Raw genomic sequence first — 12,592 nt, forward strand, 5'->3', positions numbered from 1 at the left:
AAAGTGGCTTTCTTTATGTCTGTATATATTGGCTACATGAGGTCATCTGATTGAAATATTAAAATGAAGCTGGTCCATCACGGGCATAGATTATAGCAGTTTGTCAGAACAGTCTGCTGCCAAACATGTGTTTTTTTTTTACATGTCCCATCTGCGTAAACAGTCAAGATCATAGAAAAATTATAAAGTATGTAAATGTTCTTAGATGTATGCAAACATTTAGAATATTCATTCAGCATTTCAGAATACATTTTCTTTAGGAAAAATAATTAACTGTACAAGTCAGAAGAAAATAAATCATAAATTATCTAAATCATAGTTTAATGAAAGTGATTCTTGAAATGTCTTTAAAATTCTGTGAATTACAGCTGATGTCCACAGTAACAACCTAACAAGTTTAGTTTACTGTACTCATGAACACCTAGATAAAACAGTCATTTTTAGTAGAGTTGCTCTCCATTTAATGACATAATTCACATGTGCCTTTGCATAGTTTTACAGTTGTTGAGAAAGTGATGGAATACCAGGAACCAAGTTTCTGAAAAGAAAAAAGCAGTTTTCAGATTAGTTTGCATTTAAATCCAGTGTGGTGAGTGTGCTCGGATAATGGAAAATGAGCTCATGTTTATGTACAGTCTTGTAAGTTAGAAAAACGTATTGAAAAAGACAACTTCAAGCAGACAATTTTCAAAGGACCGTCTCTTTAAATTTTTTTTTTAGTGTCCTGCAATGAGAAGAATGATGTTTTGCAGTTGAAGCGTTCACACGCACATTCTTTCCTGCAAAATGACTGATTACTGTTTAGAGATCATGTGTTGACAGAACCTTTTGAGAATACTGGTAAATCACTTCTGGCTATTTCTACACTGTTTACAGCTTAGGTCTACCCTAGGTCTTCAAACGTAAATCTTTTCATTGTGTCTCTTCGGTTGGATTACTCATTCATTCATATGGATTACTTTTACTGCGTCTTCATGAACTGTTTGAAGCCTGAAATTTTTGGCTTTGGATGATGACAGTGACAAATGATGACAGAATATTACAAATATCTTCGTTTGTGTTTCAAACATAAATAAAAGTCATGTGGATTTAAAATGACGTGGGTCATTAAATGATGACTGAATTTTTCATAAAATGTGATCCACAGAATTATGTGTGATGGACATCAACTGAATTGGCATACTATTAACAATGATAATAGCTTCATTTATTGTGTCTGTGTGAGTGTCATTTGTGTAGTTGTTGTAGTTTTGTAAACTTACTTGGAAAGAACATCCGGCCCCCAGATTCTGATATTTTGAGGCTAGTGCGGAGCCAAATATTCAACACGAGAACTGTCTTTTACTGCAGTACAACAGGAAATGGTTAATTGCTGTGCTGCTAGTTCCCATTAATCATACTCATGAAGTTATTAAATTCATAATGAAAGGACTGTTGTGTCAATCGAAATTCAAACTGAAATTTTGGCTGCAGAATCTCGTTAAGTTGTCTTGATTTGAATCTTTCCTATATCATTCTATCAGATCCAAGCACCATGTGGTCTCTGAGCTCTCCGATTGGCTTTGAAGTCCTGCGCTGGATCCACTAGACCTGCTCTCTGATACCTCACCGTCTTCGCCCAGCCTTTGATTACCCAGTAGGCACTCCTGACTGGTGTGCTCTATCTCAGATGACTCCCCAAGAGAACAGTGAACGCCCAATTCCTTTGGTGAAGGTGGAGAATTCTCTGATAGGAAAGTGGAAGGAACCACATTTTGGTTCTGATTGAGGGCCACTTCTGGAGTCCTGTTCACCTCACCCAGGGTTGGAGTGGAGTAGGAAAACGCTGGTTCTGTGGAAAGGTGTAGGTGTGAATATGAGCTAGGTGTGACCTTGCAGGACAAAGAGGAACCGCCCAAGTTTTGTGAAAGAAATGGATGCAAAACAGGCTGCGATTGGCTGATATTGGCATGAGCTCCAGTACAAACGCCCAGTGATAAGCCCTCTGCTCGGGGGCCTTCTCCAGGTTTTGGCCCATGGGTTCCTGGGCTGATGCTTAGGAGAGTGGAGCCAGTGGAGAAGTGCTGGTGGCCAGTTGAGGAGTGGATGGAGCTCCAGTCATGGGAACAGGGGTCATTTGCTGTGACGGGACAGTGTGGATTAGACTCATGCTGGTGAAAGTGTCCCTGTTTCTCAGTGTGCTGAGCAAAACCAGATCCACCTGCACATACCAGAGAAACTTTTTAATCAAATGATGCCAAAGATTGTGTAAAGTCTCTTTACAAAGTAAACTTATGTAGAAAAATACAAATGGTTTCATCAATGAAAAAACAAATACTATACAGAGTTTTTGGTCATACCACCAGCTCTGCTATGACTCCATGATGTGGACCCCAGGTGACTCTCGGGGACAACATGGTCTTTGTGCTGCATGTGGATGCTGGAACCCAAGATGTAGGCCGGAGACAAACTGACAGAAGAATTGGACATCACGTGGACTCCGTAGGGACAGGAAGGCACAGGAGCTGCGTAATGACGAACGGCCATCTGTGCTTGCAGCAAGTGCATTATGTGATGCAGATCCTTTGTTAGAATTGACACTTCCTCTTTCAGATTGCCCATCTGGAGAGAGTTATAGAGTAATTGTATTAAAATATATTAAAAAGTAGTACATTTACATGGTATTTGAGGGTGTGGTGTAATATTTTCATGAACTGTTGGATTGGTCTAGCGATCATCTGTTGGGTCATCATTTACACTCAAATTTTTCCCAAATCTGTATGAATTTTTTTTTTTTTTACTGCTGAACACAAAAGATGATATTTTGAAAAACATGATCAAACAGTTGATGGGCCCCATTGACTTCCATAGGAAAACTATACTATGGAAGTCAAAGGGGCTAATAAACTGTTTGGTTACTGACATTCTTCAAAATATCTTATTTTTCAGCAGAAGAAAGATATTCATACAGGTTCGGAATAACTTGAGAGTGAGTAAAGGATGGCAGACATTTTTTGGGTGAACTATCCCTTTAACTTGAATTGTCAATATAATAGTGTTTGTAACCTAAAGTGTATACTTCATTTTCATTTGAATGCACCTCATGCCAATTCCGATTACTGAGCTTATAAACGTTTTGGAAGGATTTAAAACCTCTGTGTTTAGGAATGATAGAATGTCACTGTACCTTCTTGTTGAGTTGGGTAATGGTCTCTCTCACTTCTTTTGTCTCCTGGAGCAGTGAAGCATTCACCTGACCAGACCCTGAAATAAAACAAAGAAGCAATGACCCAAATGATCTATATGTTACTTAGATGCTAAGATTAAAATATCCTTACCGTCCAGTGTCTTACTACCCGATGATGTCACTGTTATGGCAGTTTTGTCCTCCACATTGAAATGAAATGCATGTCCGTTGTCCTCTATACCATCTACAACTCTATAAAAAGCCATACAGTCAGTTACAGAGTCCTTTATGCACAAATATCAATTGTACAAAAACTATACATTTCTTTAAAATGACTCAATAAAATGCAATTATTGATTACAACTGACTCATACATGCCTTTCATTTTCAACTTAAGGACCAGAGTTGCCCAGCCCCGATCTAATACCATTAAATACCCCATCAAATCAGAGTTTTAAGTGTTTATGTGGATGTTGATCAACTTGTAGTAGATATGCATATTTAAAATGTACAGTCTTTCACTTTCTCTTCACTTCAGTTTTTGAGCTTCAGAGCTATGGGATGAATGCCAAAGACCGTGCTTCTTTTTTTAAAATAGGAAATACTTCAACACAGAAAAGAGAAATGCATCCATCAAACCATTTTATGGGGTCTTTAAGATGATGTAATACAGTTTTTACAGTTGGGCCCATTTCTCAATACTTAAGTCACTCTTTACACAGCACAACATCAGTCAAGTCAAGTCACATTTATTTATATGGTGCTTTTTACAATAGAGATTGTTTTAAAGCAGCTTTACAGACATAACAGGAAAATAATTCAACAAAGTTTGTTTCCAGAAGAAAATAGCATCACAGTCCAGTAAGTTCAGTGATGTTTCATTTTTGTTGTAAAAAAGTTATTAATTTAGTTAATTTATATATATATAGCCGCTCTGGAGTAAACCGTGATGTCATCGTCCAGCTCAGTTCAGTTCTCATATAATGGTGTCAATGCAGGCAGATCAATATTATTGTTGAATATTAAGTACAAAAAAATTTAATCTTAAATTTAATATCCCCAACTAACCAAGCCAATCAGTCTATGTGGGCTAAACTGTGGACAATTTTCCATTGCTTTGACCCAAAATACATTTAATAACTACATCTTTCAAATGACATGTATTAATTTCTCACTTAGACACAACTACCACCAAAACTCTCATTCACCACAGGCACTCTTACATGCTTAAACTCAAGTTCAAAATACAAAACTGAACAAGACTACCATATTGAAATAGGCCTACTATTAAACATCTAAAATAAAAAAATTAAATACTGTTAAAGCAATTAGCTGAACATGTACATGGTTGTTATGGTGCGTTCACACCGGACGCGAATAGCGCGTCAGGCGCGAGTGATTTCAATGTTAAGTCAGTGCAGAGACGCGTTACGCGCGTAAAACCCGTGTAACGCGTCTTTGCATTGACTTAACATTGAAATCACTCGCGCCTGACGCGCTATTCGCGTCCGGTGTGAACGCACCATTAGTCTTTCAATTTCATTACCATCTATAAAAAAGGTGACAATTTAGGAATAATTTGGACTGTAATCTGTAAACATAGATTACAAACAGTAGATAGGTGTCATTTGTGTTTTGTAAAGGCATTTTGCAAAACAAAACGTATAATGCTTCATGTACTTGTTTTTGTTTAAGGCATTATTTTATGAGTAACAAATTATGTTTGTTAGTTGTCAACCTTTACTAGTGTTATGGAAGAATGACTTAATTTGAGACATGAATTAAGTGTTTTGTGGTGTTTTGGTGTTTTAGTGGTTTAGATTTGAAATTTACGGCTGTGCCAAACTGAAATTTGGTAAGGAAAACTGTGCGAAGAGTTTTGAAAAAGTGATCTAAGTATTGAGACATGTGTCCCGGTGATTGTAAAAATCTGTACATCTTAAGACTGTCTGTTACCTTGGACTGAGATCTGGTGGTCCAAAGCAGTTGAAAGTGGGGATGAGCAGTTTGGCAGGTTTGCGTCCTGTACCTTCAGAATCTGTCTGTGTCCTATGGCTGGGTTTAGGTGTAGATGAGGGAGGATGGGTTTGTTTCTGTACTTTGGTCTGTGGTTTAGGGGAGGGGTTTGGACTCCAACCCCTGACGGGTGAACGGCAACGTCTCAGGGCATTGAATTGCAGTAACTCCTCCCCTAAAAGGTTCCCCAAGGATGTACGTCGCACTGGGCTGCCTATATTTGGCAGAAGAAGATTTCGGCAGGTATTGGAAGAAGGTGGGATGTGGAAGTACTTGTTTGCATCATCAGCCTTTTCTACAATGGATGGATGCTTATTCTCAGTTGATGCACAGGAATCTGGGTAGTTCTGGAGCAGGGAGAAGACAAAGAAATTACATCAGTGGTATATGAGAAACTGGAACGCCCAATATGGCAACTTTAAAAGAGTCATGAAAGAGTGAGTTTAGTTTGTTTTAAATTTAAAACAGTTTCTGTTGGTTTTGTGGTTACCATTGTTTTAAAGAATAGAGCTTGTTGTTTGCAGATGGCTATAAATGAAGTACATCCACCTTTTACCAAAAGAGACTGTGTTTCAAATTATGAGTGACACTTCCAGTTTGAAGAGGAACTTCTACTCAACAGATGAAAACAAATCCATTATCATTCCATTAGAATTAAGGAACTGTAATCTTTTTTATCTGCCAGTAAAATAAAATAACTATTAGTATTTTAATGTGACATTGGAATGACTAAGACCAGAATCTGTGGCAAAATGTTTTTTTTTCTTTTCTGTTTTTCTTTGTATTCTGCTGTAACAATATGAAAAAGACAACAGATACTGCGAAGACTGCTGAAGTCGTTTTTTCTCAAACCTTCCCTCATGTTTTTTTCCTGGTTTGTTTTTAAAAAGCTATTAGCATTGTTTACTGAAATGTTTCTAAAGCAGGGGAATCAGTTCCAATTAATGAACGTTTTTGATTAGCGGAATAAAAACACGTTACATTATATAGACTTACATGTTACTACAGTAATACTTAAAGGGTAACTCGCCAAAATTGATCCTAGGATATTTTTGTTAATCTACCCGAGTCAAACATTCGTGTAAAAGCATAATTAGAATGGAAACTCCACTTTTAAGTTTGACCTTATTTTAGTTTTCGGTCAAAATGCCATTTGAATGGGAGTGCATGGGGCACTACAATGATAGCATCAAAATCGCTATTTTTATAACACTAAGGAGGCTCGACACAACATGAAACTGTGCTTGAAGTATCACCAGGGGCTCTACACATGAACTCGAGCATTGACAACATTGTTTGTGTACACAGAGTTTAAAAAAATATATTTTGTACACTCACTTTATCAGTTAGTGTTTCCGGTGGCTGGAATTTCTCCGAATGCATTGTAACATGAGCTTGTTTCCATATAAATTGTCATGAGCTAAGTATCTAAGTTATCATGCTTTTCATTGGAATTTTAAGTTCATGACATTTCCTCATATGGAGTCAGTTCATTACGTTGCATTCGGAGATCGACTACTTTTGACTGACAAAATGCCGACGGACGGAAACACAGTGAGTTGTTCAAAATCGTTCTTTTTAAACTCTGTGTACACAAACAATGTTGTCAATGCTCGAGTTCATGTGTAGAGCCCCTGGTGATACTTCAAGCACAGTTTCATGTTGTGTCGAGCCTCCTTAGTGTTATAAAAATAGCGATTTTGATGCTTTCATTGTAGTGCCCCATGCACTCCCATTCAAAAGGCATTTTGACCGAACACGAAAATACGGTCAAACTTAAAAGTGGAGTTTCCATTCTAATTATGCTTTTACACTAATGTTTGACTCGAGTAAACTAACAAAAATAGCCTAGGATCAATTTTAGCGACAGTTACCCTTTAAAACTCATATGAGATTTTTATGTTGGTCATAGAGCCTGTTACATAAAGACTGGGCACTCACAAACAGACTATTTTGTGACAGTGACAGTGAATATGCAGATTTTATGACAGATTTGATTATGATAATGTCTTGTTTAAGTGTACTATGTATGCAAGTATGTGTGTTAGAGATCGGAGCCATACCTCAGTCTCACTGCCCTCTCTTAGATTATATGTGAGGTTACAGTGGATGTCGGTAGTAAAGATGCTGGCATACTCAGGATATAGTTCGAGAACATCACTTAAACCTTTCACACTGATGTACTGCAGGTCACAATATGTCAGTGCCTTCACATCTGCATTTGTCTTGATCACATGATTCTGACTGGGCAGGTCTGAGCCAATCAGATCTCCTTTTCCTGTAATGACATCAACGACATCAATGACATTGATTCCATATCAATCTAATGTTTAATTCTTTTTTATCTATGTACAATACTGTAGTTGTTCAAATAATGTTTTGGGTTCATCTTTCATCTGGGACTGATTCAAATCATACAATGAGTACATCAGTCGCGACATGCCAGTACACCTCTTGAGACTTTTGAGTACACCTCTTTTGCACAGCTTTTTACCAGCTGGCCTCCGTTACACTAAAGGCCATTGCACACTGAGTCCGAAATTTTCGTATGCGTTTTTTCGTATTCGTGATTCGGTGGCTCTGAATTGTCAAAGCACCGTTCAAACACCATTCAAAATGCTTGTTACGGATGCGGAAAACGCAGAAAATCGAACCCGTTTCGATTTTTTTTATGACGGACGAAAGTTTCGGAGGCAGTGTGCAAGCGTGATTGACATAACGTGAGGTCGTATTTATTTTTTAACGTGCGAAAATTTCGGATGCGAATTTCGTACTCAGTGTGCAATGGCCTTAAGACTTCTAATGTAGGTAAGCTTGTTTTAATTTGTTTTCCCAAACTGGAGAACAGTTGAAAGTGGTGTTGTGGTAATTGACATCATGTCACACATGCTGTACATTGAACCTGAAAACATTCCTTCAACAAACTGTTTATTACTACGATTACACTGTGCCAGTTGCATTAGTAAATCTGGTGTAGTGCGCAGAAGGAAAGTCAATTGTTAACCTTTCCTGCTTCTGTCTCCTAACCGTGGTTGGGAGAGACAGGGGAGATCCGTTTTCTCCAGGGCCGGAAGTTTTCCTCCCGGGGTTAATTCCCTAAACTTCACGCTGTTTAGTGTGATGGTTGCATACAAAAACAAAGAGGCCGTCTTGCCGAAGAGTTTGGGTGTCTTTATTTTCCTAGCTGCACTGGAATACACTGCACATAGCTAACTACCTGCACTGGTCACCGTATCATTCCCACACCACTCTCATCCGCTGTTTCGCGGGCGTCATACAGGGGGGAGGGGCGCATCTCGGACACGCGCACTCACTCACTCTCATTCACACACACTGAGCTGTCCTAAACTAAACACACTGGAGGCACATCCCACAACACTACCCCCACCATGGACTGGCAATTAACACTAATTCCATTCCATCTAAATATACTTAGCACACACTCTCTATATCTGTAGGCCTAAAATGTGAAGAGATAGCTGTGTCCCAAATAGTATGTAAATCCAAATAGGTAGGTTTACTAATTTAACAAGTGCCTAAACAGTGCTAAAAGTTCTAAAGCTCATTCAACAGTGAACACAGGAGTGAAAATTTATAGAAATGAAATAGTCTCAAATAAAACATAAGAGTACATCACCTTTTAAATCCTATTCTTCGGTGACCAGAGGTAATACTGCCTGACTATTCCGGTAATAATCAAAACATACATTGGATGCAATAAAGTGCAAGCATGTAAAAGCATTGAAAGCTCTTCAGTTTTTTTTTTTTTTTTACGTGAAAAGGGTGCTTTTTGTAGAAAAAGCATAGAACAAACTAGACTAGAGTCCAAAAACGTAAACTGTAAAGTCTCTAGTGCAAATATGAACTGTCATAGGTGACTCACTCAGTGACCCAGTCCCCATAACGGCACGGTCCTCGGCGCTGACGTTGGGGCCGAGGTTCGCGCGGAGCCTGGTGGTCTGGCTCTCCTACCGCACCCCCACCATGGTCAAGTATCACATGGGAAGGAGTGGATTGAAGAGACCCGATCAGGTGAGAATTAGTAGCAGGTGGAGTGGACGAGTCACTGGGGCTATCACTCGAGGCAATAGAGTAGAGGCTGTGCAAGCCGAGATCCTCCCGATCTGCTGGGTGCCCGTCCACAGCGGGTGGCAGGATCTCAGAAGGCGTCCAGTTCTGGGATTGGTCCAGGACCCAGGTGTTATCCAGGGGCTCACGGCTGCGGTAGCATTTGAGTTGATCATGGTGGACGACTTTGACCTTAGCTCTGGGGCCCTTTTGGATCCGGTAGACTAGATCATCTAAATGTCCCATAACAAAGTAAGGTCCTTCGTAGGAGGGGAGGAACTTTTTGACTTTGTTTTTGACATGACGTGTTCCTTTGATGAGATACCACACCGCATCACCGACTTTGTACTGTGTGTGGCAAGCGTTTTTGTCGTATTGTCTTTTTGCACGTGTGACTGACTCACCGAGGGCTTCTCGGGTGATGTTGTGAGCCAGTTCCAACCGCTCACGCATTTGTTGCACATACTCGGGGGCTGAAGGTGCATGGTCAGAATCCGGGGGCAAACCAGCCACAAGGTCCACTGGCTCACTTATTTCGCGGCCGAACATCATGAAGTTGGGGGTGAAACCAGTAGCGCTGTGCTTGGTTGCTCTGTAGGCCATAACTGCATATGGGATCATCAGGTCCCAATCCCAGTGACAGTGTTCTGCAGTGGAGGCCAGGATCCGTTGGAGTGTGGCGTTGAAACGTTCAACTTGGCCGTCGGACTGCGGTCTGAATGGTGTAGTGTGGGTTTTGTCGATGCCAAACAAACGGCACATTTCTTGGAATACCTCTGATTCAAAATTGCGTCCTTGATCGCTGTGCAGAGAGTGAGGCATTCCAAAGCGGCACACCCATTCAGTTGCAACAACGTTTGCCACTGTCACAGCCTTTTCGTCAGGTATTGCGAATACTTCAGTCCATTTTGTGAAATACTCCTGTATTACGAGTATATAACTGTTTTTTCGTTCTGTCTCATTGAGTGGGCCCATAATGTCCAGTGCAATGCGCTCCATGGGGGCTCCAACTCTGACAGTTCCCATGGGCGCTTGTGGAGTCTTGTGGGGTCTGGCTCTGCATGCGCAGTTTGTACAAGTCCGGCACCAGAGAGCCACATCTTCTCTCATGTGGTACCAGTAGTATCTGGTTTGAAGTCTGGCCACAGTCCTTTCAATACCAAAATGTCCACCTACTGGCCCTTCATGCATTTGGCGCATAACATTGGGTTGCATTTTGCGTGGGAGAACAATTTGAGGATAGAACTGTGTGTCGTCTAAACAGTAAAAGCGGCGGACCAGTACTCCATCTCTGAAGTAAAGTCTTCTCCATTGACTCCAGTACGTTTTGGTGGCTGGGCTGCATGGGGAGACTGTGACCCACGGGGGCCGCTCGCTGCTGACCTCTAACCAAGCTCTGATTGGTGCAATGTCTGTATCAGCAGCTTGAGCCTGGCGCAACTCCTCCATACTCCAGCCAGCAAACAGTCTGGTCTCGTTTGTGTTTGTCACATTAATAATCGCTGTTTGTTTTAAAGTGTCTGTGTTGGTAACATTGACAGCGCTTACCCCCACCGGACTCAGCAATAGGGAACTGGTGTCAGAGTCCAAATCACACTGAATTGCTTGGTTACTTGTGGTTCTCGGTGGCGAGGAAGGTTCCTGCAGATTACAAGGACAAGACTGGCGGCAGGGCCTGCGGGAGAGACTGTCAGCATTCGTGTGTAAGCGACCTGGGCGATGGATGATTTCGAACTCATACTCCGCTAGCTTCTCAAGCCACCGGGCTAACTGACCTTCCGGCTCTTTCATTCGCGTGAGCCAGCGCAGGCTGCTGTGATCGGTTCGTACCTTGAAAGGCCTCCCAAGTAGGTACTGCCGAAAATGAGATGTGAAATCGACAATGGCTAGCAGCTCCCGTCTCGTAGTGCAATAATTCTGTTCAGCTTTGGCTAGTTTGCGGCTGCCGTATGCCAACACACGTTCGGTGCCACCCTGCATTTGCGACAGGACAGCGCCGATACCTGTGTCGCTGGCATCGGTGTCCAGGATCATTTCACCATGGTCCAGTGGATAGCCTAAGACAGGGGCTGTGGTGAGGCAGTGCTTGAGCGTGTCGAAGGCGGCTTGGTGTTCAGCGTGCCACTGGAAGTGTGCATTCTTCTTCGTCAGGTTATGTAACGGTTCGGCAATGGAGGCAAAGTCTTTCACAAACCTGCGATAGTAGGAGGCGAGGCCAATGAAACGCCTGACCTCTTGGACTGATGTGGGAGTGGGCCAGGCTTGAACTTTGTTGACTTTATTGGGGTCAGTGGCCACACCGTGCTCAGACACAATATGACCTAGATAGGTAACTTGGCGGCGGAACAGGCAGCATTTGGCAGGTTTCAGTTTAAGATTTGCTTGTTTAAGTCTCTGGAACACTTGACTCAGTCGCTGCAGCATCTCAGGCACATCCTTGGCCAGCACGATGATGTCGTCCAGGTAGACGAGGCAGGTCTCCCACTGCATGCCGGCAAGGACGCGGTCCATAAGGCGTTGGAACGTCGCCGGCGCGTTACATAAGCCAAACGGCATAACATTCCATTCAAATAGTCCGTTACGGGTGCAAAAGGCGGCTGCACGGCGGGCTCTTGGTGTTAGCTCAACTTGCCAATAACCTGACGCAAGATCCAAAGTGCTGAACCATTTGGCGGTGGCAAGAGTGTCCAGCGTGTCTTGGATGCGGGGTAGCGGGTACGCGTCGGTGATGGTGTGGCTGTTGAGTGCCCTATAGTCTACACAAAGGCGATAAGTCCCATCCTTTTTACGCACCATAACAATCGGTGAGGCCCAACTGCTGTGGCTGCGTGTGGCGATGCCGCTCTGGAGGCCGTCACTGATCTGCCGTTCTGCGCTTTGCTGCTTTTCCCCAGCCATACGACGAGGAGGCTGCTTCACTGGAGGTCCCGGCCGGGTCATGATGTCATGCCGCACAAGACTGGTCCGGCCCAGATCACCAGGTCCCCTGGAAAAGACACTTTCATAGGCGCACAACAGGTTAAATAGTTCAAGTTTTTCACTGTCATTAAAGTCAGTGGAACTCTGGGCATAGAGCTCCTGGAGGTGCTCTGGAACTGCAGGGGGGCTGGCTGGAAAGTCTGCCGCTGTGGGGACACTGGATGAAGACAGAGCTTCAGCTGGCTGGAGGAGGCCTGCAATGGCACCTTCTTTAATAGTCACAGCCTTGTTGCCAGGGTTAAAGAGGCGTAATGGAACGATGTTGGTGGGCTGTGCGTTGACTAGGGCTCTGGCAATGAGTATTTTGTGCTTTTCAACGAAGCCTTTCGTGGGGCTAAGCACCATGTCTCCCTGAGCTTCTCT

General features: G+C 42.3%; 1 protein-coding gene across 2 annotated transcripts in view; it reads right to left on the minus strand.

The window, feature by feature from the left end:
* Positions 1 to 295: 295 nt before the first annotated feature.
* kcnh4b (potassium voltage-gated channel, subfamily H (eag-related), member 4b) overlaps positions 296 to 12,592 on the minus strand; it is a 53,796-nt gene continuing 41,499 nt past the window's right edge. For both annotated transcript variants that reach the window (XM_079595334.1, XM_079595335.1), the window contains 7 exons: positions 7,246 to 7,460; positions 5,123 to 5,529; positions 3,318 to 3,418; positions 3,167 to 3,243; positions 2,340 to 2,601; positions 1,263 to 2,200; positions 296 to 538 (listed from right to left, as the gene is read on the minus strand). In XM_079595334.1, coding sequence (XP_079451460.1) covers positions 1,512 to 2,200; positions 2,340 to 2,601; positions 3,167 to 3,243; positions 3,318 to 3,418; positions 5,123 to 5,529; positions 7,246 to 7,460 — 1,751 coding nt within the window. In that variant the 3' untranslated portion in view covers positions 296 to 538; positions 1,263 to 1,511. The remainder of the gene's footprint in view (positions 539 to 1,262; positions 2,201 to 2,339; positions 2,602 to 3,166; positions 3,244 to 3,317; positions 3,419 to 5,122; positions 5,530 to 7,245; positions 7,461 to 12,592) is intronic.

Source organism: Phoxinus phoxinus, assembly GCF_949152265.1.
Source record: "Phoxinus phoxinus genome assembly, chromosome: 21".
NCBI classification, from domain to species: domain Eukaryota; kingdom Metazoa; phylum Chordata; class Actinopteri; order Cypriniformes; family Leuciscidae; genus Phoxinus; species Phoxinus phoxinus.